The sequence below is a fragment of the Argentina anserina genome, chromosome 4, assembly GCF_933775445.1.
Source record: "Argentina anserina chromosome 4, drPotAnse1.1, whole genome shotgun sequence".
Lineage (NCBI taxonomy): Eukaryota > Viridiplantae > Streptophyta > Magnoliopsida > Rosales > Rosaceae > Argentina > Argentina anserina.
In genome coordinates, this window is record NC_065875.1 from 10,046,513 (window position 1) to 10,070,933 (window position 24,421).

Here is a 24,421-nt window from a genome sequence, read left to right on the forward strand (position 1 = left end):
TAAGTATAGCATGAATGATCTAAGGATGTGCGGCTAGATTAATGATTAATCATTAGCTCAAGACTACGTTTGAGAAGCATGTAATGAACGTTGTATACGTTGTTCTTTGTACTCCATGATTATGGCACTAATCAGGAGGAGTTGTTTCGTAAACTTCAGGGGAAGTCTACCTCACATGATGCTATTAAATGTAGACGGTGCGTTGTGCTCTTTTTCCCTTCGATCAAGTTTTTGTTTTTACCTAAGAGGTTTTTATTTTACTTGACAAGGTTTTTACCGAGGCAACGATGTGTGCACCATGCAACCTAGGCATGCGACACAAGAAGGAGTGTTCCGAGAGAATTACTATTCTACCCTTGTGTGTGTCCTAGCCTAATAGGTTTCCTGTTAGGAGATAGATTAGCATCTTCGTAATAGATTAGGACTCCGAATCCTACGGGATTGTGGTTTTATAATGCCTATATATAGGCCCCCATATCATTCAATAATACACAATTGTTTCATCCTGAAACAGCATCGACATAATCATAGTGCACAAGGAATAAACAAAAGTGATGTTTTGATCAAATTTATCTTGTATGCTTTATTTTCTTTAACAATTCCAAATATTTGACGTGTTCTTAAGCCTCATGGAGAGCTCGCTTCATCATCAGAATCAAGGCTCTTATCACCATGTTCATCAAAATAAAATAAGAAAGAACAAAGGCTCCCATCACCATGAGAATCTGATTCACCTATTTATTGTCTTCTTCCGCACCGTGGCTTAATGATACCTCTTAATGATGTCGTGCGGAAAAGAAATCACTAGCAAGAATAAGTTTTCACAACTGGTCTTTTATGCTTCTCTGATGTCGTAGTCTCCTGTAGCACTATCAAGAACTGAATTGAGGTTCTTCCAATAAAAAGCAAACTTGTGGCAATGTGGCTCATTTCCTTTCTGCAATGCCTGAGGGTTTCAGCCTTCATTTTCCTGTTAAACCAAACAAATGATTTATAAATTAAAGAAAAAAAGCTTCAGAAAACATGGCATGACAGAATCTCCCACTACCCTCTTCTTACAATCTTACAAAATTGCTGAACAGAAAATGCATCATTTTCCTGAATCAGAATAGGAGAAATTTCAATTTAACAGCAGGCCACAGATACGCGGCACACTATACCCAAACAAGACGAAGAAGGGCAGCCTCAGGTCTTACATACGCAGCCAGTGGTAATCCTGCCTCTAGACTCTAGTAAGTGAAAGGCGGTGCCTCACTCGCAGCAAACAACCAGTGCTTATTTTTCAGAAGAGAGATCTACAGATAATTGTATATTACAGAAGAACCAAGCATGAAGTAAGGTTCCCAGTAGCACTACTAATACTATTGAGCAACAAAGGGAAAACCCAATAATTCAACTAGAAAACAAGTGGTGTCCCTTACAGCAATGCTACTCTACAGGTTAACTTTTTAATGATATAATAAATAAAATATTTACTTTGGGGGCTAAAATGCGTACCAATCAAATTAAAGACGGGACAAATATAGAACCCACAATTGGAGTAATAGTGGACTTTTTGGGTGCATTAAAGATGACCTGCTGAAGTCTAAACTGCAAAAACTCTTCATCAAGTGAGTGCAGCCTTCGAACTTAATAACTAGTGGTTGAAGTCTCCAAATGACAAGGGCCAGAGAGCAGACCAAAGCCCATCTACTGCTTGTTCTTCCCAAAACCTAAACTTGGATTGGATGTACTATAGTTATTTGTGGCTTGCTAGGTTTCAGAAAACTGGACCAAAAAACAAAACTATAAGTACAGCCGTGACTAAGATTTAAAGACAGAGAAACGGTCACATCGACAAGCACAATATCATATAAAAGATAATAATTAAACTGATCAGCTTACCCTTTCGAACTTCAAATTCTCCTCAGCATTAGCAAATTTCTGCCTTTGATTCTTCGCCTTGACCCTGAGCCGATCTGGTTCCCTCTTATTGGCCGTTTTGATTACTGTTCATCTGCAGCTTCAACCCCTCTTCTAGTTCCCATCTTTCAGACAAACAATCTCATACATTTCAAACTCGTTTATCTTCTGTTAGACCATATTTACTCAAGTAAACCATAATGTGTTTGGTATTATCCAACTGGCAACATGGGGATCGTACTAAATATAAGTATAATCGATGGACCAATCTCAATCAGCTACAACCTGGCTGTCTTCAACCCCATACATAATATTTCATCATTTCTTGTAAGAATCATTGCATCTTTCACGTTAAGCGAAAGCATTGGATAACAGCGCATCAGGTCCAATTCTCACTCCCCTGCATTATTCAGCAGTCCTTCTCTCAGCCATCTTCTCGTTCCCATGAATTCTGCAAGCATCAAGTTTTGCTCCCTAAAGGCCCAAACAGAACCACAAGCTTCCACAGGCATTTCTAAAATAAAAGCCTATGCTTCCTCTAAGAGCCCAGCTCAACCATACATATCTACTAAACAAGCATGACACTGATTCAGGGACAATCTGATAAACTTTATTATTAGCATCAAAGAACATCAAGCATTGGTTAACAGGCCTGCATCACTGGATGTTGTAAACAATCGAAGAAATGTTACACCAACAGGAGAAGCCCCACTTACTATATCATTCAGGAAAAGAGTTGCAACACATGTATGCCATGGTCATTCATGACCCCACTGACTCCAGGGTCTTAGAAACTGAAACAGCAATACCACATATTTTGAGACTGTAAAACTTGGAGTTCTAGACTTTTGATCAGCAGTGCATATTTTGGTATAGTTGTCATTTTATGAGAATCAAGCAACCATTTTCTGGCATACATGTTTTGGGTACCTGCTTATGCATGTATCAGATCATCTTCCGATTGGCACTCTGATCAATATTTCAAAAAGTCTTCCTACATCAAACCACACACCAGCACAAGATTAATTTCCGTGAAATGAAACAACATAAAAATACAATCCCAGATCCCATCTCCTTGAAATATTCCCACAAACATAAATTAGGATATACTAATACTCAAAAAAAGAAAGCATATTTTATAAAGAGACCAAAACAGACCATAGAATATGACTTGGCCAAATCTGAACCTCCCAAAAATCAGATATTTCCAGATCTATTGCCCAAGTTAAGAACTGAAAAGATCAATATCTCAATTTTTTGGGTCAAGGAAAGAAAAGATTATCCCAAACCAAGATGTTGATCACGCCAACGTATTATAGTCTGATTCACTTACTGATCAGTTGTCATCAATGTTTTCAAAGGCAAAAACGAAGGCGAAGGCGATGTGAGGAACCCTCATAAGGCGAGAGCATCGGCGTGCTAAGGCGACCTAAGGCGACCGCATTTCCAACATATATTATTTTAATGTAATATGTTTATAAATAAGATATGAATATATATATAGGTTAAAATAAATAAAGATTTTAATTAAATACATATAAATATATATAAATGGTATTTTTATTTAAAATATGGTTGAGAACAACCCCTTCTTGTGTCGAATTAAATAGGATTGTTCTCCGAATAGCGGGACCAAAACCCGTTGCCTTACAAGTTGGTTTGACCAAAGGAAATCATTGGCTTCTCGTTCCAATGACAGAAAAAGCTGGAAGGACAATTCCCATTGGATAAAAAAGCTGAACAGAAGGTGAAGTCCTCGGACCAGAAAAAGGAAAAGAGAGTGAAACTGAAATCCCCCCCTAGGGAGGTGATTGCAAAAGCCAGGGAAGAGAAGAGGACAGCTCTTAGGAAAAACAAAGCTAATAAGAATACTGTTGGTACAAGAGAATGAGCAAAGGATGCCAACTCAGTGGAGGGCTCTTCAAATTCAGTGCATGAGGGTTCTGCAAATGGATTTGATACAACTTGCTGCCCCTGCTAACCCCAAAATTTTGATTTAATTCATGTCCAGGACTGAAGTATACTCTGTTGCAAACACAGAAAATTTCCATTATTTAAGTGATCTTGCAAAAAAAAAAAAACTAGTCAAAGACGTCGGTTTGACCAAAGGAAAGAAGAAAACCCAGAAAATCTTCCGCCTCCCGCCGCATCAGCCGTCGCCTCCCGCCGCATCAGACCGCCCCGACGGTTTTTACTTCGCCTTTCCAGCAGCTCGCCCTGGTTTGGACAAGCGAGGCGTTTTCCGGTCGCCCCGCACGAAAGCTCGCACCGGCGACGCCTCGGCGTCGCCTTTGAAAACACTGGTTGTCATCCCTGAAATCATCAGTTGTTAACAGGTCTGAATCTGTGTCTGATTCTGTCTCAAGAAGACCTGTAGAAAAGAAATCACTAGCAGAATCTGAAGTGGGAATATTATCACTTGGGTCACCATAAAGTGCGATGTGCCTGTAATAGAGCTCCAATTCCTTCTCAGCAATAGCAATGAAATGCTGGACAGACTCAAGAGATTGCTCATACTTGGATTTCTCCAGTGCCTATTAACAGCGCAAAATGCTTAGAGGTATGAGCAACGCACATATTCAACTTCCATTAAACAAGCAACTCAGCACAAAAGAAGTTTGGAATTCAGTTAAAAGATATTCTGAACGCAACAGGCATTACAAACCGTGCTGACCTATGTTTTATACATGTGTGTGTGTGTGTGTAAAAGGTACTCCTAAAATTCTGCTGCATTCTACTCCCTAAAGTTTAAGAGTAATGATCTTTAACCCTGCTAACCTCTGTTTATCAAAGTAGCTTAACAGAAATTACATCATTCACTCTTTTAAGGAAAAATTGAAGAGTAAGGTTACCTCAAAATCAACTGTTAAGGTGTTTAATCCACAGGAATACTAAGAGCTATGATAAATTCAAGTTGATATCAACCACTATAACAACCTTTGAAAGCTTAATTTCATGGAACACCTAACCTAACTCACATTTTGCAGTATCAAAATATTTTCCACTATAAATTCAAGTTGCTATCAACCACTATAGCTTAACCTTTGAAAACTTAATTTCATGGAACTCATTAACCAAAATTGTACTCACATTTTCCAGTATCAAAATTAATATTTGCAACTACGCCACTGATGGAATTCAAAATGGGACGAAAATGTATGTGTTGGGCTAGTTAAACCCATTAATAAAGGATGAAATGCAAAATTATTCAGGGTCAAGGAAATACCAGATACCCTTTCAAAAAAAAAAGAGGAAATATCAGATACTAACAACTTCAAGCACCAGAAAAGTCAAATCATTTTCTAGGAAAGCTTTTTATGAAGAATGCAGATAAACTGGAGAAAAAGTAGCAATTATACATTTGTGTTTCCGCCACATCAGAAAGATTGAGGAGGACGTCTGGTAGTCAATCGCAATCATGGTTCAAGGAAATAAAATCACGTGACTGAAGTGTAGTCAATCGGTCAACAAGTTAGTCAGATAAACCAAGAGAAACAACCACAAGGAAAAGAACACAAGAACACAGATTTAAGGTGGTTTGGCAAATAGCTTTGCATACATCCACCGGACAGAAACACATTTCCACTATATTAATAATGGGTACACAAGAAACACTAAGAAAACAATGACTTTTCTCTTCCTATCTTTCTCCTCTCTGTCCTCTCTCACCCTCTAACCGAGAATGAAACACACTTTGCTCTGTCTCTGTGATGCCTAAACCTAGAGCATAACCCTCCTTATATAGCCATAAGGACAAACATGTTTCCTCACCAAATATGAATCTTATTCCTAATAGTGGTAGGCTGTAAAGCCTCTTCCTTCTACAAGTAAACCATCATTAATAAGGATTCCCTATCCTTATCGGAACACCATACTCTAAGAAACCATCTTAGGAAAAACGCATGGGCTGAAAACCCAACAATCTCCCTCTCCATACCATGAGGGAGGTACACCGGCACGACTCCATCACCGAGAGTCCGCCCAAGCTGACTTGATGCAAAACTATGTGGTTGGAGCATGCAGCTCTCCCTTATCGAACAACTCATTACCATGTCCCTGTTGGTGGAACAACTCTTGACCATCTTCACCTTGGTCAGAAAACCCGTTGGAAAATGACATTTGAGACCACTTTTCCAGAACGCCTTTCTTCTTTATATGGTCGTCACTATGACGCCGTATGTCCGAAGAAGTATCACCCATTGCACTCAAGTCATCTTTATACACCAAGCTATGTGTCTTGTACAAGGAACGACAAAACTCTCCACTAGCAATGTCCAACGATCGATTCATAAGCTTCCACTTTCCATCACCAATAAACTGGTGGAAACCTTGCTTGTCAAGAGCACTTGCAGACAGTATGTTGACATGTAGATCCGGTACGTGCCTCACATCCTTCAATGTCATATGGTAACCCAGATTAGTCTCGATGCAAATATCTCATATTCCCAAAATCTTAGAGTAGCTTTGTATTGCCCATCTTTAACATCCCAAAACCACATGCCTTGTGTAGAAAAAAGCTCCAAGTTGGAACTAACATGACAACTTGCACCCGTATCCACGACTCAATCATGACCTTTGTCACTCACATATAGACACTCTTGTAAAGTGAGAAGCTCATTCGAAACATCTGAAATACAAGCAGTATAGCCATTATCTTCTTGGTACTTGCCTTTCTTCTTGTTTTGTTTCCACTTTCGACACATCCGCATCATGTGGCCCTTCTCGTCACAATAGTGACAATCACCACTAAACCTTTGACCTGAATTCTTGCATTTACCCTTCACATAAAGGACTCTTGCGTGCTCATTGTCTGTGCCAACACTTTTCCTTCTTTGTTCTTCGTTAAGCATGTTATCCTTAACGGTATCCATAGACAATACACCATTAGACGCAGAATTACTCAAAGTCACCACGAAAGTTTCCCAACTATCCGGCAAAGTTCCTAGCAGCAACAATGCGAGTAGCTCATCATCAACCTTCATACCCATTGTCGACAACTGGTTGGTCACATTCTGGAAATTGTTCAAGTGCACAGCCACAGTATCATCATCAAACTTCATGTTGACCATCTCTTTGATAAGGAATGCTTTCTTCGCAACAGACTTCTTCTCAAAGAGAGACTCCAATATCTTCCAGAGTTCTTCCGTATCAGTTTCTTTCGACACATGGTGAAAGACGCTATCATCAACCAATTGCCTTATCGTACCAACTGCTTTCCAATGCAACTTTCGCCACTTCTCATCAGTCATATTGGTTGGCTTTGCAGCCACACCCTCTATGGCCTCATGCATATCCCTACAATACAGGATATCCTCCATTCTTAGCTTCCACGTCACCCAATTCTTGTGCGTGAGTTTAATCATTGTGCCTTTCACATCATCAGCCATTCTGACAACATTGATTCAGCAGAACCCAACCTTCAACCAGGCTCTGGTACCACTTGTAGTGAATCGGTCAACAAGTTAGTCAGAGAAAACAGAACAAGCACAGCAAACTAAGAGAAACAACCACAAGAAAAGGAACACAAGAACACAGATTTAAGGTGGTTCAGCAAATAGCTTTGCCTACATCCATCGGACAGAAACACACTTCCACTATATTAATAATGGATACACAAAAAAGACTAAGAAAACAATGACTTCTCTTCCTATCTTTCTCCTCTGTGCCCTCTCTCACCCTCTAACCGAGAATGGAACACACTTTGCTCTTTGTCTCTGTGATGTCTAAACCTAGAGCATAACCCCTCCTTATATAGCCATAAGGACAAACATGTTTCCTCACCAAATAAGAATCTTATTCCTAATAGTGGTTTGGTGTAAAGCCTCTTCCTTCTACATGTAAACCATCATCAATAAGGATTCCCTATTCTTATCGGAACACCATACTCTAAGAAACCATCTTAGGAAAAACACATGGACTGGAAACCCAACATGAAGTCGGGTATTCAATTTCAATGGGTTTGGCATTTCACCCAGAAAGGCAAAACCTGGCCGCCTATGGCCCTAAGAAGAGCTTCCAGAATAGTCCCAATTATATTTTACAGAGAAAAAAATCTACTAAACTGGAATAGATCCTAGTGCAATACTAGTGTTTATCATTCTTTGAACTCGATTATATGAACTCAAAAGATATGCGACGATTTAAAGCTTCAAATTGTATACTTAAGGAAAAAATAAAATAAAAGAACTGTCATATGAAATATGTAGAGAAAGCTTAAAACTCACCCTTTTCTTCGATAAAGTATCTACAGGGGACATTACTTCCGGCTGCACATAGTTCTTTCCTCGATAAAATATAATGGTATCATCTCCAACTATCTGAATTGGGATTCCCCCACTCAGTAGCAATTTCTTGTGCATACTCATGTACTTGGCCAGGCTTACACGGCTTTCATGTTTCTTCCAATGCATATGCATATTAAGAATAACACCACCGAAAATACCTCGTTTGCCAACCGGAGCATAGTTAGACTTCTTCTGGGCCATTTTGTTCATATAAAACCGCTCCCCACCTGTCAGATAATTTGGTTGAACCACAGGACCCTTGGAATCTCATACCGCTTAAGTCTCTCAATCAGCAAAGACTCCTTAACTCTGGCCTGAACAAGAACCAACCAATGACTACAATTTATTAATAAATCAACAGTGATCTGATTAAGAAGGCTTTGCTTAATCAAAGGTTATAATATCAAATGTATAATTTGCATTTACATTTTCACAAGCACATAAATATCAGATAGTAGTTAGTAGAGGAGTCACCTTTTCAAGCTTGTACTTGATTCTATCATCAGCATTATCAAACCCGTGCCCTTTCTTCTTCTTATTCCCCTTGATGCCGAGGCGACGAGGGTCCCTCCTATTGGCTGCTTTCCTCTGCTGCTTCTCCTTCTTCCTCTTCATCTTCAACCTCTTCTTGCTCAACCACTTGTGTTTATTCGGAGCATCAATTTCGGGTTTCCCTTGATAAATCACCAATCCCACCGACCCGTGGCTCATGTTTCTCAAAACCCACCAACCACTTGGACGCAAACCGCGTACAACTCCAACCCCCGACCTAGCAATCCTTAGCTCTGGGGGTCCTATCAAACGCTCTCGCCATTTATCTTCACTCCCTATGATTCTCAGCTTCGAGCGGGGCCCACACAATTATCCACGTGCCAAGGCAGCAGTTGCTTGAGCCAATAATGTTGACTTTTATATCTTCAGTTGGCCAATAGTATTGCAACACGTCAGGTGAAATTGAGTCCCCATCTTTATTTCCTGAACCCTCTCCTTCTTTGCCCCTTCCCGTCGTCGTCTCTCCCTGTCTCTCTGCGGCGAAAGCGTACGATCGTCATCCACCCGGCACCCTCGTCGGAACCAATTACAGTAAGACGAATTCTTATCATAATATTTTTTAAATTTTAATTTTCTCAAGTACTTAGGGTTTCATCTGTTCGATTAAGAATCATTGGGTGGTCTGGCTCTGTAGAGTATAACCTTGATTGGAATTCACTCCGGCTGCGAATATATGTGTGACGATTATTTTGTTTTTGATTTTATTCGGTGATTATTAGACCCTGGGAGTTTGATTATGTAGGAAAGAGTCTTGAAATGTCACTGATCATTGTCTCCACTCAACTATGCCAATTTTCAGCTGCCTATTGGTTATGCTTGGATCTTTGTTTCATTCCTTTTGTGTAGCCAATTTGGCATAACAAAACATCAACATACATGTTAATTTCTTCTTCTCTGGTCGGGTGTTAGTCAATTAAGCAAAGAATGTTGGTCAGTTTGTTCAAAATTATACAGATAATGTAGCTTAAAAATAATAAATGCGTAATCTACAAGACAAGGAACCTAGATAGAGAAATAAGCTTTATCTGCTAACTCTTGTTGTTTTTAATTCAATGCCGGATACCTTATTTTGATCTATACACGTTTTTCTGTACTATGCGACCGTATGGTATTTGTGCGCCAAGACAAAAGTATTGAAAAATATTCTTTTGACTGCAGTGGAGTTTACAGTTGATGGTGATATTGATGGTGAGGTCGTCGGCAGTTCTGCTGACATGGAAGGAAGTAGAGCAGGTGATGAAAATGAAACTGGAGGAAGTTCTGTTGAAGGAGCATTCCATCTCGGTCAGGAAGATAATTTAATTCTGGATTCTTCTGGAAGGAATATGATTCCATCGGCGATTCCTGTAGTATCAGTTGTTTCAGCCGATGAGCCATATGTTGGTCAAGAGTTTGAAACCGAAGCAGCTGCTCATGCATTTTACAATGCATATGCCACTCATGTGGGATTCATAATTCGTGTGAGCAAACTCTCTCGATCAAGGCGGGATGGAACTGCCATTGGCCGTGCACTTGTTTGTAATAAGGAGGGTTATAGAATGCCTGACAAGCGTGAAAAGATCGTAAGGCAAAGAGCAGAGACCAGGGTTGGTTGCAGAGCAATGATTTTGGTGAGAAAAGTAAGTTCTGGAAAATGGGTCGTCACAAAGTTTGTGAAGGAGCATACACATCCCTTGTCACCTGGGAAAGGCAGAAGGGATTGCATTTATGATCAATATCCGGTTAGTTCTTTTTTCTCATCTTTGGCTATTGGGCCTTGATTCATTATTGTACGTTCGAATAATCCCGAGATACCATTTTATAATATTATCAACTAGAACATCACCAATGTAGAAATTTTTCTTTCCACACTTGGATCTATTATTAATGGTAGTTGATAAACAGTTCCATAATCAGGTACCGACCAGGTGAACACTGAACACTGCCTGGTCATACCCCCAGTACTTCTGTTATTTGCAACTTATTTAAGATGTGGTATGGTAATTTAAGATGTCAATATTAAGCAAGTTCTATAGTATAACTTCTGTTCATTGTAATTTTCCTTGAAGATACTCACTTTAGAAAGGAAATTTGTTTATCCCCTTTGAAATCATGCTTTTGTTTTGGGTTTCATTTGGTTCTCTAGATTGAGTTGAGTTATTATGTACTTTCCATCTCTCACAATACTATTGTAAAAATGAGTTTTCTATATACTAGCCTGACTCCTAGAAGATGTACAATTGGTTTGGATACTTGGTACTCCTCAACGACTTGTTCTTTTGTGTACAAATATGAGAAGCTACTATGATATCTCCTTATCTTCCGTTAGTTTGGTATTGTGCCAAGAATTGATATTATTTCTCCAATATGCCATTAGCTCTTTGTATGTTTAAATGTCTTTTCAGCTAGTCCTTGTTACAATTTATTTTCTCGAAACTTAGTTTTACCATATCGTAGTTGTTTGGGGGCAACAGACATACTCAATGCCACTCATTGGGTTCTGCCATGTCTTGTTATAGATTGTATACTCCATATTTTTATTTAGTGTACTCACAAACAAGAAAGGTTAATAGCTTAGCTAAAGAAGCATCCTCTTAATATGGTTTCCTTAAATTGAAATATTCATTTTTTTCCTTTTCAGATTATTTGATCAGTTATCATTCTTGGGCCTGTCCAATAATGTTTTAAAAAATATTATCCAAAATTAAGTTTTATAAATGAAAATGAGAACATGAAAAAGTATAAACGTCAAATTGTTGTTTTTACTGGTTCTTTGTAAAATTTCAAAATATTTTCAATTCACATTTTCTACATTTTGAGAAATATATTAAGGAACCCATTTACACAATCACACCCTAATTTCAATTTCAAAAATGAAAATATGGGTATTAAAATATTACCGAACGCCAAATATTTCAGAATGCAGTTTCATTTTCGTATAAAACGCAAATGGTGGGTTCTTTAATTAGTGATTTATTTCTTCTCATGTGTGAGAAACTCCGACAGTGACCTTGAAGTCTCAAGAATCATTATTTCCTTTTGTATCTAAAAATGACCAAAATGCTGGTGTTAGTTTACATTCTCACCACTGTTAGTATTTTTTATGCAGAATGAACATGACAAGATTCGGGAACTATCCCAGCAACTGGCTGTAGAGAAGAAACGTGCAGCAACATATAAAAGACATCTTGACCTAATATTTGAGCATATTGAAGAGCACAATGAGAGCCTATCAAAGAAGATCCAACACATAGTTGATAGTGTGAAAGAGATTGAAAATAAAGAGCAGCAAGGTTATAGATAGTTTGCTCTTCGGCAATATAAAGCACCTTGGGTGAAGCATAGAAACGAGCTATGTTGTGGGGATTGCTGCAGGATGAAGCAGACATTGTTTTGGTTTTAAGTGTTGGTTTATGATGCCTTGTGCTTCACCTAGGTATAGTAACTAGCTAGTTTTGTAGTTTGGCATATTTGGGTCAATGGCATTCATTCGACTGCTTTGCATAATTTGTTGTCTACAGACTACAGCACATGTTCAGTAGGAAATTTCTTGAATGCATGTACAGTTTACCTGGGCCATCCTTACCAATTTGCTTGCAATGCAAAAGGTATTAGAATGTCCCAAGGGATGTTTAATCCCTATTTTGTATAGCAGAATATATGTCGTTTTAGTTTTAAAGTATTTCTCTTGTTGATGATTATCAGAGTGAGAATATCTGTAAAACAATGAAATCAAATTAAATAAACAGCAATCATTAACTATAAAATAGATAAAACAATCATCAATTGCAGCAATTGTAAACTGAAAAAATGGTGCATACCAATACCCAAACAGTGTGAAACACAAAAACTAAACTAATGTTCGACGGTATATTATGAAAGCTATAAAAAGATCCGAGTTCTTTCTTTGACTTCAAAGTTCAAACTAGCTATGAACTAGCTATAATTTGATTACTATCTATCACTAAATTGACTGATAATTTATAGAAGTAATCTGTTTATATAGACATGAAATCTAACGGATAAAAAGAAATAATGTGCTCGAAAAGTATATCTAATTAATAATTAATTAGAAAATCGTCAATTAGTACTCAACATAATAGTGTTAACTTGCTATAATGTTTTGGTATCGAAACGGCATGCCGTCTGATTAGTTTCTGCCTATAAAAAGGAGCGCAGCGTAACGCCAAAGAGACACTCCTGGGTCTTTTTGAAGCTGTTACTCCAGTTTGCATCCCCCCAATACAAGTGAGTGGTTCCTGGTCCTATCTCATTCTTATTTCTCTATGCTCTGTTTGTTGTTACGCGTATTGGGTCCTCTCTCTTTTGTTTTTGGATTGTTTGAGAAATTTGAACTGCTTCTGTTTGAGACTTTTAACAAAGGCTTTACTCCATTTATTGATATTGAATGATAAATTGATGAAAGAAATTCAAGTATGTTTCTGTGAAATGTAATGAACTCAGCATCATGTTTATTGTGATTTGGGTTTGGTTGGCAGTGGATTCAGATGTGGAAATCAGAGCAGTGGAGACTTGTTGTCGACAGGAACTGATTGCATACCAAGGAGAGCCCATTTTAGAACCATACCAAGGTATGGAGTTTGACTCTGAAGATGCTGCAAAGATGTTTTATGATGACTACGCCAGGCGTGTTGGATTTGTCATGCGTGTCATGTCGTGTCGTCGATCCGAAAGAGATGGTAGGATTCTTGCTCGTCGATTTGGCTGTAATAAGGAAGGCCACTGTGTTAGTATTCGAGGTAAATGTGGACCCATCAGAAAACCTCGAGCCAGTACAAGGGAAGGTTGTAAGGCAATGATTCATGTTAAGTATGATAAATCTGGTAAATGGGTGGTTACTAAATTTGTTAAGGAACATAATCATTCACTTGTGGTGTCTCCACGCGAAGCACGTCAAACAATGGTCAGTGTTTTTATGCATATTTAGTAATATATGCCAGTTCTTGTTTATTGAACTTTCAATTCTGGGGATTATCATATGTCTCGCATGTGGCAACTTGATATGCTGTTACTTGACTTGTATTTCCCTTTTAGAAACAATTTTTATGTTCCTAGCCTAGCCTAAGTGTGAATGATCTTCCATGTATGTGTGTGTCGCATATAAGCAGATACTCAGTGTAGGAGTACTGTGGTTTCTGTTTAACAAGATTGTACTGAAATATCTGCAAAATACTAAGCATTTTATTGTGGGACAGAAAATCTCTTTATATGTATTCAAGTATTGAAAATTAAATATTTTTCTCACAACCCAATGTTTATTACACTTGGTAGAAACAGTTTTGAATTAGAGATTTCTTGGTAATACCTTTTAAGACGTATGGTTTATTGATGGAAAAAAATGCTACCCACTTAGATTTCAATGTATTCTGTTATACTCTAGTATTCTATGATTTAAGACGTATGGTGACATCTCTAGACTCTAGTACATCCTTGAACTTAGTTGATAAATATGTCCAGCATGGAAGCAATGTAGGGAAATCATGAGCTTCATAACTTCTGATAACTAGCCCTAATATTTGTTTGCCATCTTCTTCATGCTAGTTATCCTACTCAGTATATACATTCACCGCCTTATTTAACACTACAAATGAAATGCTTAATGCAAATAGACTACTTGTGTGTAGTCATGCACATTTTGATTCTTCTAAGTGGTGAAGCCAGATGAAGATTAAATTTCTCTTATTGAATATTGTATGATCGTATTGTATGAAAGCTTTGTTTGTCAAACATGAAGCATGACTCACTTCATTTTTCTGTGTGTATGCTCTCTGCTACAGGATGAGAAAGATAAGAAAATTCAAGAATTATCTGCAGAGCTTCGAAATAAGAAACGCTTGTGTACAACATATCAGGAACAGCTAACAGCATTTATGAAAATTGTTGAAGAGTATAATGACCAGCTATCCTTGAAAGTGAGAAACGTAGTTGATAATCTTAAAGAATTTGAGTCCATAGATGTTGAGCTTATGCAACGAGGATAGCCTCCACCACTAGAGTGAGTACCTTATTGTTTAAAGTGCTCGGTTTCTATCCAATTGTGTTCCCATTTTTTAAGTTTTGTGGTATGTGTAATTGGTTTGGTAAGCATGCTTGATTGCGTGAGTTATACATGAGTAGTTGACTACATTTTGGGTTGCTATGCTTTTTTTTCTTTTCTTTTTAGATTCTGGAAGTGAAACGAAAGCAATACGTCATTCTCTTTCTCCATAATTACTAATGCGAGATCATATTTAACTTATACTAAATCAATAGTCTTTCGGTACCTTATAAAGTTGCGGAATATATAGCATTACTGCGTAAGAACCATTATAGAAAATATGTTTATGTGTTTCCCCCCTTCATCTCTGTGCAGGCAACAAGAAAAACAGAGACAAAAAAGAAAACAAGCAGACTGTATCCCATTGATATGCAAGGCCTCCAACAGGAAATGATGTTAATATTCAAGTTTGCAAGGGATGCCTAGCTGTGGATTTGTGGTGATATGGTGCTGCTGCATGGGTATCTAATCTCCCACAGCAGAAGTTAGCTTTTGTGTATGTCAGTTAATGGCAGTTGTAATAGTTTGGCTTCTAAAGCTATGTATATAGAGCAAATTAATGAACTGGGAAATTATGGGTCTTCAGTGTTTTCTCAGCTATTTTTTTCAAGTCACAGTCTTGACGGTGAAACATGTGCGGATGAACATGCTTCATGGTTCTACTGTTCTACGTTTATTTATTTATATCAAAAAACGAACGACATAGCTATTGGTGAGCAGGATGAAGCTGAAAGGTGAAATATATAAAGTAAAGAGTTTTTTTCACCAACAGTCCCTCAACTCTGGTGTACCTATCAATGTGATATTTCAACTCTTAATCGTACCAATGTGATACCCAGACTCTAGTATTGCTATCATTGAAGTATTTCCGTCAGTTTTTTTCAACTTCTCCGTCATCTTGGTGATGTGGCAAGTACGTGAGACCCACAAAGAGGGTTAAAAGATAAAATTAACCTCATCTGAGAGAAGCAATGTTTTTCCCGCCCTTTACCTTGAGAAAGACACCCAATAATTCTAATTTTGGCGCCAATTTTCCCTCCATACTCCTTAATTTGTGTCTCTTATCTAAACTAAAGAACTACCGCCAACCAGTCGACTACAATTTGATAAAACCTAGATCAATCTCATTTTCTATTTTTACCCTATCACTTGTTAAACTAACAGAATAAATATAGAAATTTATATGGAACATCTCATTTCTACAATCTCATAAGAATATAGAAACACATAACTTAACGAAATTCAAATACATGTTTAAGTATCATTAGTTCTTACAAGCAAAAAGCATGGCAGATCAACATAAAAGGTGGCAACTAATGGTACTTAAACATGTATTTGAATTTCGTTAAGTTATGTGTTTCTATATTCTTATGAGATTGTGGAAATGAGATGTTCCATATAAATTTCTATATTTATTCTATTAGTTTAACAAGTGCTAGGGTAAAAATAGAAAATGAGATTAATCTAGGTTTTATCAGATTGTGGTCGACTGGTTGGCGGTAGTTCTTTAGTTTAGATAAGAGACACAAATTAAGGAGTAGGGAGGGAAAATTGGCGCCAAAATTGGAATTGTTGGGTGTCTTTCTCAAGATAAAGGGCGGGAAAAACAATGCTCCTCTCATATGGGGTTAATTTTGTCTTTTAACCCTCTTTGTGGGCCTCACGGACTTGCCACATCACCAAGATGACGGAGAAGTTGAAAAAAACTGACGGAAGTACTTCAATGATAGCAATACTAGAGTCTGGGTATCACATTGGTACGATTAAGAGTTGAGGTATCACATTGGTAGGTACACCAGAGTTAAGGGACTGTTTGTGAAAAAAACTCTAAAGTAAACTATGAGAGAAACCCTAATAGGAGCGCCGCCCTTGGTTGTTTGATAGAGCGTTCGTTAAAACGTATATAATAAACCATGTAAAATATAGAATAAGCAGATATCGTTTTTTCTGGGGAATTGAAGGGAACTCTAAACTTTTAGTGTTAACAAATAATGAGGGGTTTGAGCTTGAGTATTAACTACTAAAATAAAACCTAAATTACTATTTACTTGATCGACTTCTCTTTAATAAATTTAAACCAAATTTACCATTACACCACATAATTACAAGTTCAAACCTATCATGCATTCTAATTTAACCAATTACATACTTTTTAGACACCAATACAATTAGAGCCTTAGAGGATCATCTAATCATGCAAGATTTCAATTAACATTTAGATTGACTTAGGGCCTAATCTAAATTTGCATGAAATCGAATTCAATAACACTTAAGAGTAGAAATCAAATAAGTTTACATTTAAGTACCAAATCTTTGTTTGAGACATGTTTCATGTATGGCATCACCCACCATGGTTTCACATGCAAATTTCTAGAATTTTTACCACTTTTAATCAACAAAAACCGAACTTACTTAGGGCATGATTCGATTTGTGTCAATATGGTTGATGAATCTAGTACTCAAACACAATCTTAGGGACTACATCCAAGCACTAAATTCATATGCACATATCTTAAAATTATCTAAAAGTATGAGAAAGATAATTATAACACAACAATAGAAATACAAACTCATTAATTATAGGAAACTATCAATTTGGCAAAGATCCAAAAATCCAATAAAACAATCTGAAAATTTCGATTCTTAATACATCCCACACAAACATCATACTACAATCTTTATAGACAAGTATTGTAAAAAATCAAAAACGAACAAATCCGTTGAGATGAGTTGCGAGAATCACACGTTGTAGGAACCTTGGATGTGTGTCTTCAATGGTGATTTCGGTGGAGATGAAATTTGTATATGAGGGAGAATGGCTTGCTGTTTTGATGAAGGATGTTTGAGGTAGTATTTTGGTAGAGATTTGGCTCTTGAATGCAAAGGAGAAGTGATGATTTTTCTTTGTGAATGATGTGCTATTTATAGAAGAGTTTTGGCTCTTTGAATATTATAGCTTGAATTTTTTCTCCTCAATTTCTTTCACTTATTTTTGTCATTGGTGGGTGCAATCTCCTTTGATAAATTCCTTCTTTTTCTTCTTTTTTGGTGTCTCATTCTTTCTCTTTTGCATTATCTATTTTTATTCTCTTTCTTTTTCTTTCACTTATTTTTGTCATTGGTGGATGCAATCTCCTTTGATAAATTCATTCTTTTTCTCCTTTATAGGTGTCTCATTCTTTCTTTATTTTCCTCCTTTACTTGACTTTTCCTATATTTTTTCCTTCATTGTACAATATGAAAATAATAAAAAATAAGGTAATTCATATAAAAAGATCAAGTAAGTTACTAGAATAGGAGAGTAAGATTAGGAAAGTTACGGAATAAAATTTTAAGTTCAAGTAAGATTTTCCCAAATGGTATGTTTTCTAGTCTAAAAAATGATTCCTAATGCAAGAAAGACTCTCAAGATATCGCCAATACGACCAAAACGTAGAAAGATAAAGACTCCTAATCCAACTAGGTTTCCTAGTCCTATAAGGATTCATACTCAAACTATGACTCTAGACCAATTCTGCGTTTTTAACTCATGTAAGCACAAAAATGCATCCAATACCGCCCAAGACTCTTACTACGACTCAATGACTCAATAGTACAACAATAAAAGCTAAGCAAAATACAAATTGAGGTAAAAACATGTTAAGAACGTCGCACAAAATGCTCATATCATTGCTTGGCACCCTAGCTCGTCTTTGATTGCTTGTGGCGCTGTCCTTGATTGCTCATTTTCAATTAGACAGAAGGTGTTTTCTGCAGAGGAAAGGGTGCTATGGGCATCTCGACGGAGCCATGATTTGATGGCTAGGCTTTTTCTAGTGGTGGCATCGTTCTTTCAAGGGTGCGGTTCATGGCAACGCACATGGGTTTGGAAAAATTCCTCTGTATAAAGGTAGCCAGAGGGGTTGGCCTTGAATTGATCTAGGCTTGAGAATGTCGGCCTTGCTTGCTCGCATGAGACAAGTTTTTTTCTCAATTGTTCACTTTGCTCCGGTGATCAGGTACTTTAGGAGGTGCAGTTTCCACCAAATCGGTTGCAGGAGTAAGAGCAAGGTTGGGTCGGAAACAAATGGAGTTGGAGCTGTGATGGGGATTGACGACGCTGCCTGGCAGAAGCGGGTTTGGGTGATGGCTGGGACTAGGCTTGTGCCTTTGGGCCTCTACCTCGGGGCTTAGTGAGACCACGCCACATGCTTGGGCCTCTACCCAAACTCTTTTTTTTTTTTTGCTTCGTTTTTGTTTGTGAACTCTAGTTTAATTTTGTTGTATCTATTACTCTTCAATGTCTTCATAGTGTTCATAGAGTATTTTTAGCATGACCCTTTATTCCTTAATAGGTGTGCGAGATATGTGTCTCTTTAATTTTGTCATGAATCCTTATCTATATTTAAAAAATAGGATAGCAGGTGAACGTGTAAAAGTCTTCTTTGGCTTTTGTTTGCGGAAAGTTTTCATCATCTTTAAAAAATATATAAAACAATGTATTTCTACTGCTATAAAGCGAGAAAATCACCGCTCTAATGATTTAGAACGAGCATCGTCAAAATGTGAACTTGCTGTAATCTCTCACACATAGGGCTGTAATCTAACCCTCACACGTAGGCGCAAGGACAATCGCGTAAAAACAGAAATGTCTTATTTTCTCTCTGGGTCTATATGAAGCCGCAGAACAGAGAGAAACAGAAAGAGTGAGACTGTTAGAGTGAGAGATGGGTTTGGAATCAGTGGGCGATCTAGCGCTGCACATAATCCTGCGGAAGTTGGGTGCTCAAGATTCGGCGAGGGCAGCCTGCGTCAGCAAGCAGCTCAGAGCTTCGGCCTCTGAAGACCCTCTTTGGTCTCATTTCTGTGCCCTGGACCTCCACCTCTCCCAACCCTTTGATCCTCATGGCAACCTCTCTCCTTCTTTCAAGGTCCGCATCAATTCCCAATTTCAATTTTCAGTTTCGATTTCGATTTCGATTTCAATTTCTCAGTTACATACATGCAGGCATGCTATCAATTGTGGCGGGAGTCTTTCATCATGTACCCTTGGTCTCTTGTGAAGCGAGTCCAGAGGTGCTGGGCCAAAATCACAAACTGGCTAGCCCTTAACTTCCCAGAGGCTCACTCTTCCCTTAACAAAGGCGCATCCGAAGCCGAAATTCAAGACCTGGAGAATCTACTACAAGTGAAGCTCCCTCTCCCGACAAGGATTCTGTATCGTTTTCACAACGGCCAAGATTTAGATGACTTCACCCGCTTCGGTAATGCCCCTCTGCTCGGCCTCATCGGTGGGTACAGCTTCTATGATCACCTCGTCAATGTCTCGCTGCTGCCTTTAGACCAAATTGTGTTGGAAACTAAGTTCCTCATGGAGAAGCTTGGCTTTTTGGCATCTCAGGGTTATATTCTTGTGGCTGCTTCCTCTATGTATAGCGAAAAGTTTTTTTTACTCAACTGTACTAGTGGCCAGCTCCATGTCGGCACGCGGAAGCTTGTGTCTGATGGTGAAATGCTACCCTGTGTACCAAATGCATTGGTCAATTCCGTTCATGATCAGCAACAGGATGCCGTGCTTCTTTGGTTGGAAGAACACGGCCGCCGTCTGGAAAATGGAGTTATTAAGATCCGTGGAGAAGGAACTATGAGAAGCATCTGTCTGTTTCCTGAGGCATCCCCTCTGTGCTCCACTGCTGTAACAAGCGGCGTACAGGTGACCATTTTGTGTTAGTTGGTGCATCTCTTGTAACTGTATGCGATATAGTTTCCTTTTTGGCTTTTGTTTGTGCTTGGTTTACAAGTGATTAATCAATTGTGGAATCTAAAGTTCCTGTGGTGATAACTGGCTCATAGTCTGTAAAACATTTACCCATTATTCCTTAAAACAGCAGGTGGTGGTGTCATTAAGTTACACATATATTAGGCATCAGTTTTAGTTTTAGATATGACTGCCAGGCAAAGCTGGATCCAAGCTATTAGTTGCGACATCTCTCCATCTCCGATTACTGGGTCATATACCATTTTTTAACTTGATTGCTTGTTGGACATGATATGCTATACACCACGTTTATAGTTCAAGTAATTGTTCTAAATAATATATATATATATATATATATATATATTTCAAATGTATGCTGAATGCATTTACAGAAGTGACTACTATTGACGTGTTTCATTTCATCTAAAAAATTATCCTTTGTCTTGGAAGTCAGGTTCGTTGTTCTTCGGTCTTTGTCCCAGAGTTCTGTGACCTTCAACATACCTCCCAGAAGTACTACTTTTCCTATTCGATCCGCATGTCACTTCTACCTGAAGGATGTTGCATCAATGGAATGACATTTAACTCTTGCCAACTGCTTTCAAGGCACTGGCTCATTCGTGCTAATGATGTTGTGGTTGCTAATGTTAATGGAGAGGCTGTTATAGGAAAGGTATGATTTCACCTTGTCATTTACAGTTGCTGTCTAAGTCTTCCAAAATCAATAAAATATAACACTACACTGTCTCGACTTGGAATTACCATGATCTTTTAACTGAGGGCTTTCAATAGGGTCATGCATTCAAAACATAAAGGACAACCCCTAGTTTGCTTATTTTACTGATTGGCGGTATTTTACCAACTGTGGTTGGTATTTAGAAATTGATAGTCAGAGCTTGTAGGGCAGTGGACACCTCTGATAAAGATTGCATGTCACTCATCTCAAAAAATGAATATAAAATATTTCCAACATTAGGTATTGGTGTGAGTCTAATTTAGGCGTGAAGCCTAAACTAGGGTGAGATTCTTATTCAACAAAACATCTCACTAATTCAGCTCTTACATAAATTTATACTATGACCGACTTTGACTTACATTAAAGACCTTTAGGACTCTTAAATTTCTGAAACTGAAACATAAAAAGGACCTAACAAAGTAAAACTTTAAACTCCTAAATGGAAACAGCACTTCAAAAAGACACATAACAGAAATTTGATAGGACCCCAACCCCAAAGCTTAAGAGATTTCTAGAATCAGACTCAGCTTTCCCTCCAAAGAAATTCATCAGACCTATGGAAAGGGAATGATTAGGTGCTAGCTCTTTCGCTCGTGAACCTTAAAAAGGATTGGCTGTGATGTCCCCATCATAATGTGTATCAAGAACTTTTGTTTGTGCTGAATTTCATTAAACTAGAGTTACACTTTTGGGGGTGTAAATGTTGTTTCGTGGTAAATTTTCTTGATGACTGAGTATTCACATGCATATAAATAGATCTTGAATATCAAGGATGACTGTGCACTGTCATTTTAGAACTCAAGTCCAAGTTGTGTATTTACAACTATTAACTCGGTTAGTAATTTAGGACAGCTGAAGTTGTGGTCCTTTATTGTTGGGATGAGACATTTTAACATCTGGACCTATATTGTCTTTTGTTCTCGGAAAAAATCGTATAACCCATGTTAAAATCCTTTCTTAGATCAGGTGAAATTCAATACAATTTGGGTGGTTTGAAGGTAAGCTTTAACTTTCATGCAATCTTAGGGAGGATAAAGAAACTTTAGAAAATCTTACGGCTTTCTATTCCCATAAGTAAAACACAACTGCTTTTGCCATTTTGGTTGAAGCTTTTCTCTGGGCAGCACTCTGTCTCACCAGATTTCAAGGGCATCCCTCTTTCAAGTATTACCTTAGATTAAAAAGCTGCAGTATAACTATGATCTCTTGTTTGGACAATGAATAAATTGCCTTTGTAATATGTCTCTTTATTTACTGTTGGACTCATGAAAGTGGAGGCTTTACTTTAACTGGTCTGTTAAAATCTCCTTGCTACAGCTTTTAGTAATATGTTGATACTTCGAAAAATAAAATAAGATATGAAGATCTCGGTGCTTCTATTACTTATTAATGCCAAATTATGCAACAGAAGAGAATGTAGTGCTATCAGAATTCTTACCTTTTTTGTGTGGTTGCAGTTCCCTCTCCTACGACCAGGTGAGAAAGAATTTGTATACGAGAGTTGCACCCCTCTGCCATCCGCATCGGGTTCTATAGAAGGTTATTTCGTCTTTGTTCCGGGCAGGTATGAAATCTATACCCATGAAAATGTTTGTTTTAATACATACATTACTCGCGTGCCATTTGGCCGTCCCATTCTCATTTGAAGATGAATTCACCTTATATATAAGCTAGATGTGCGTATTATACTAATTTTACTTTTCTTCCAAAAGAAATTCAGTGCAACCAAAGTGCCAAAATAAAAATTAATTATGTAAGATCTTTTTGGAAGCCAAAACCATCTTGCCATAAATTGAACTAAGGTGTTCGTCATGGGAACAATTTCCTTCTGTTTAAATAATACCCGAGCATAAGAACATCACATTTTTTTTGTTCTTTTTTTGGGTGTCTGTCTCACACACTTTTCTATAAGGTTTTGCTCACACGACATGTAATTGGAAAAAGAAAGTCCCAAATGGATAGAAGGTTTTGATGACTGATGTCTTTGTTAGAATGAGCTTACAATGCTGTTAAACGAGATTAGGTTTAATCCTGAAGTGTTATGTCATTAGTTTGGGCTACTGAACACAAGATATATTAAAGTATTGATGTTTGAAAATCTGATAATTTACCTAGAATCTACAGAGTTTTAGATAATGATGTAATGCAGACTCTCATTCCCATGCCTGTCTGTTGAAAGGCTTTAATAAACTGCAATTGCTCGTTCTGTTTGCTGTTTTAGGTTGGCGGTTCCGAAAGGCAGTGGATTTAGAGCTCTAGCTGCAGGCTTTCCCCTCCAGCTGCCAGACTACATCTTCTGATAATCAAATCAGGGTGCGTGCGGCTCATTTTATGTGGAAATGATCACAGTGATCATAAATAAGTGATATATTTCCCCTTCCGTATTTACTGTTATATATGATAGTGTAAATCCTCTGTAATAACTTGTATCTGTTTTGGGCATTTTGGCCATGAAGTGTATTATCTGTTGTCCGTTTCTGTATAAGCTATCGCACTGGGCATCTGCCTGGTTCCTTTTTTTTTTTTTGCTCTTGGTCAACAAATGATTTCATTCAGTGGTGTTGAAGCTGAAATTATTGGCTTAGTTAATGTGAGATCTATTGCATTGGCCTGCCTTGGTTTTATCTGGTCCTCAATCATTCAGAGTTTTCAGACCTCCTAGACCGTTTCTGTATTTTGTAGTTTTAAAAAGCTAGAAATGTCATCATGGTTAAGAACTTATGAGCAGACGAAACTGAAGAATAGCAGGACTGAGTTGCCATCTTGAGACTTGAGAGCTCCCAGCTCGTTCTTGAGCGCAAACATCTCGGAAGGAGTGCGTTGAATTGTTTATTGTTATATGTCGAAATTTCTCGAACTGCTCATCTAGTACGTTTGTTATTGCATATTGCAAACCTTTTTTATTTTTTTCATTTTTAAAGAAAAATGTTGCCAATCATTTTCAATTTTGTACTCAAATGTTGCCAATCATTCAATCCGTCATGTGCTAATCGACTTGGTTGATGCCTAACTTTGAACAATTTACAACAGAAACAGAACACTTTATCAAGATCCTTCCGGTATACTAACCAATTCTGATGATGCTTCTATCCATTTGGTAAACATTGATTGTAAAATTCAGAAGAGAACGTCTACCAGATTTATCTTTAGGTCCTTTTCCATTTAACAGATCT

At 37.8% G+C, this 24,421-nt stretch overlaps 4 protein-coding genes and 1 long non-coding RNA gene across 8 annotated transcripts; 3 read left to right on the forward strand and 2 right to left on the reverse strand.

Moving 5' to 3' along the window:
* Positions 1 to 548: 548 nt before the first annotated feature.
* LOC126791173 (uncharacterized) lies at positions 549 to 3,254 on the reverse strand. Of its 4 annotated transcripts, XR_007671800.1 has the most exons (4): positions 3,061 to 3,216; positions 2,833 to 2,896; positions 1,885 to 2,696; positions 549 to 970 (listed from the first exon to the last, which is right to left on the reverse strand). It is a non-coding gene; the product is annotated as an uncharacterized LOC126791173 (long non-coding RNA). The 4 variants fall into 4 exon arrangements; XR_007671797.1 differs by lacking the exon at positions 3,061 to 3,216 and adding an exon at positions 3,236 to 3,254 and having other exon boundaries at positions 1,885 to 2,896; XR_007671799.1 differs by having other exon boundaries at positions 1,885 to 2,896; positions 3,061 to 3,218.
* A 356-nt stretch (positions 3,255 to 3,610) lies between these two features.
* On the reverse strand, positions 3,611 to 9,238 carry LOC126792147 (uncharacterized CRM domain-containing protein At3g25440, chloroplastic). The gene is given in 7 exon segments (XM_050518631.1): positions 3,611 to 4,436; positions 8,127 to 8,244; positions 8,246 to 8,288; positions 8,291 to 8,449; positions 8,452 to 8,500; positions 8,661 to 9,026; positions 9,230 to 9,238. Coding segments are annotated over 7 exon segments (1,107 nt in total). The 3' UTR covers positions 3,611 to 4,073.
* Positions 9,118 to 12,341, forward strand: LOC126791439 (protein FAR1-RELATED SEQUENCE 3). The gene is made up of 3 exons (XM_050517895.1): positions 9,118 to 9,269; positions 9,897 to 10,459; positions 11,827 to 12,341. Coding segments are annotated over exons 1-3 (759 nt in total). The 5' UTR covers positions 9,118 to 9,268; the 3' UTR covers positions 12,022 to 12,341.
* A 590-nt stretch (positions 12,342 to 12,931) lies between these two features.
* LOC126791478 (protein FAR1-RELATED SEQUENCE 5) lies at positions 12,932 to 15,355 on the forward strand. The gene is made up of 4 exons (XM_050517938.1): positions 12,932 to 12,965; positions 13,217 to 13,641; positions 14,516 to 14,733; positions 15,091 to 15,355. Coding segments are annotated over exons 1-3 (630 nt in total). The 5' UTR covers positions 12,932 to 12,964; the 3' UTR covers positions 14,720 to 14,733; positions 15,091 to 15,355.
* Positions 15,356 to 19,282: 3,927 nt separating this feature from the next.
* On the forward strand, positions 19,283 to 23,870 carry LOC126790608 (F-box protein SKIP16). The gene is made up of 5 exons (XM_050516919.1): positions 19,283 to 19,685; positions 19,763 to 20,467; positions 20,967 to 21,185; positions 22,706 to 22,812; positions 23,470 to 23,870. Exons 1-5 carry the CDS (start codon positions 19,482 to 19,484, stop codon positions 23,546 to 23,548), a joined length of 1,314 nt encoding a protein of 437 aa, XP_050372876.1. The 5' UTR covers positions 19,283 to 19,481; the 3' UTR covers positions 23,549 to 23,870.
* The last annotated feature ends 551 nt before the right edge of the window (positions 23,871 to 24,421 follow it).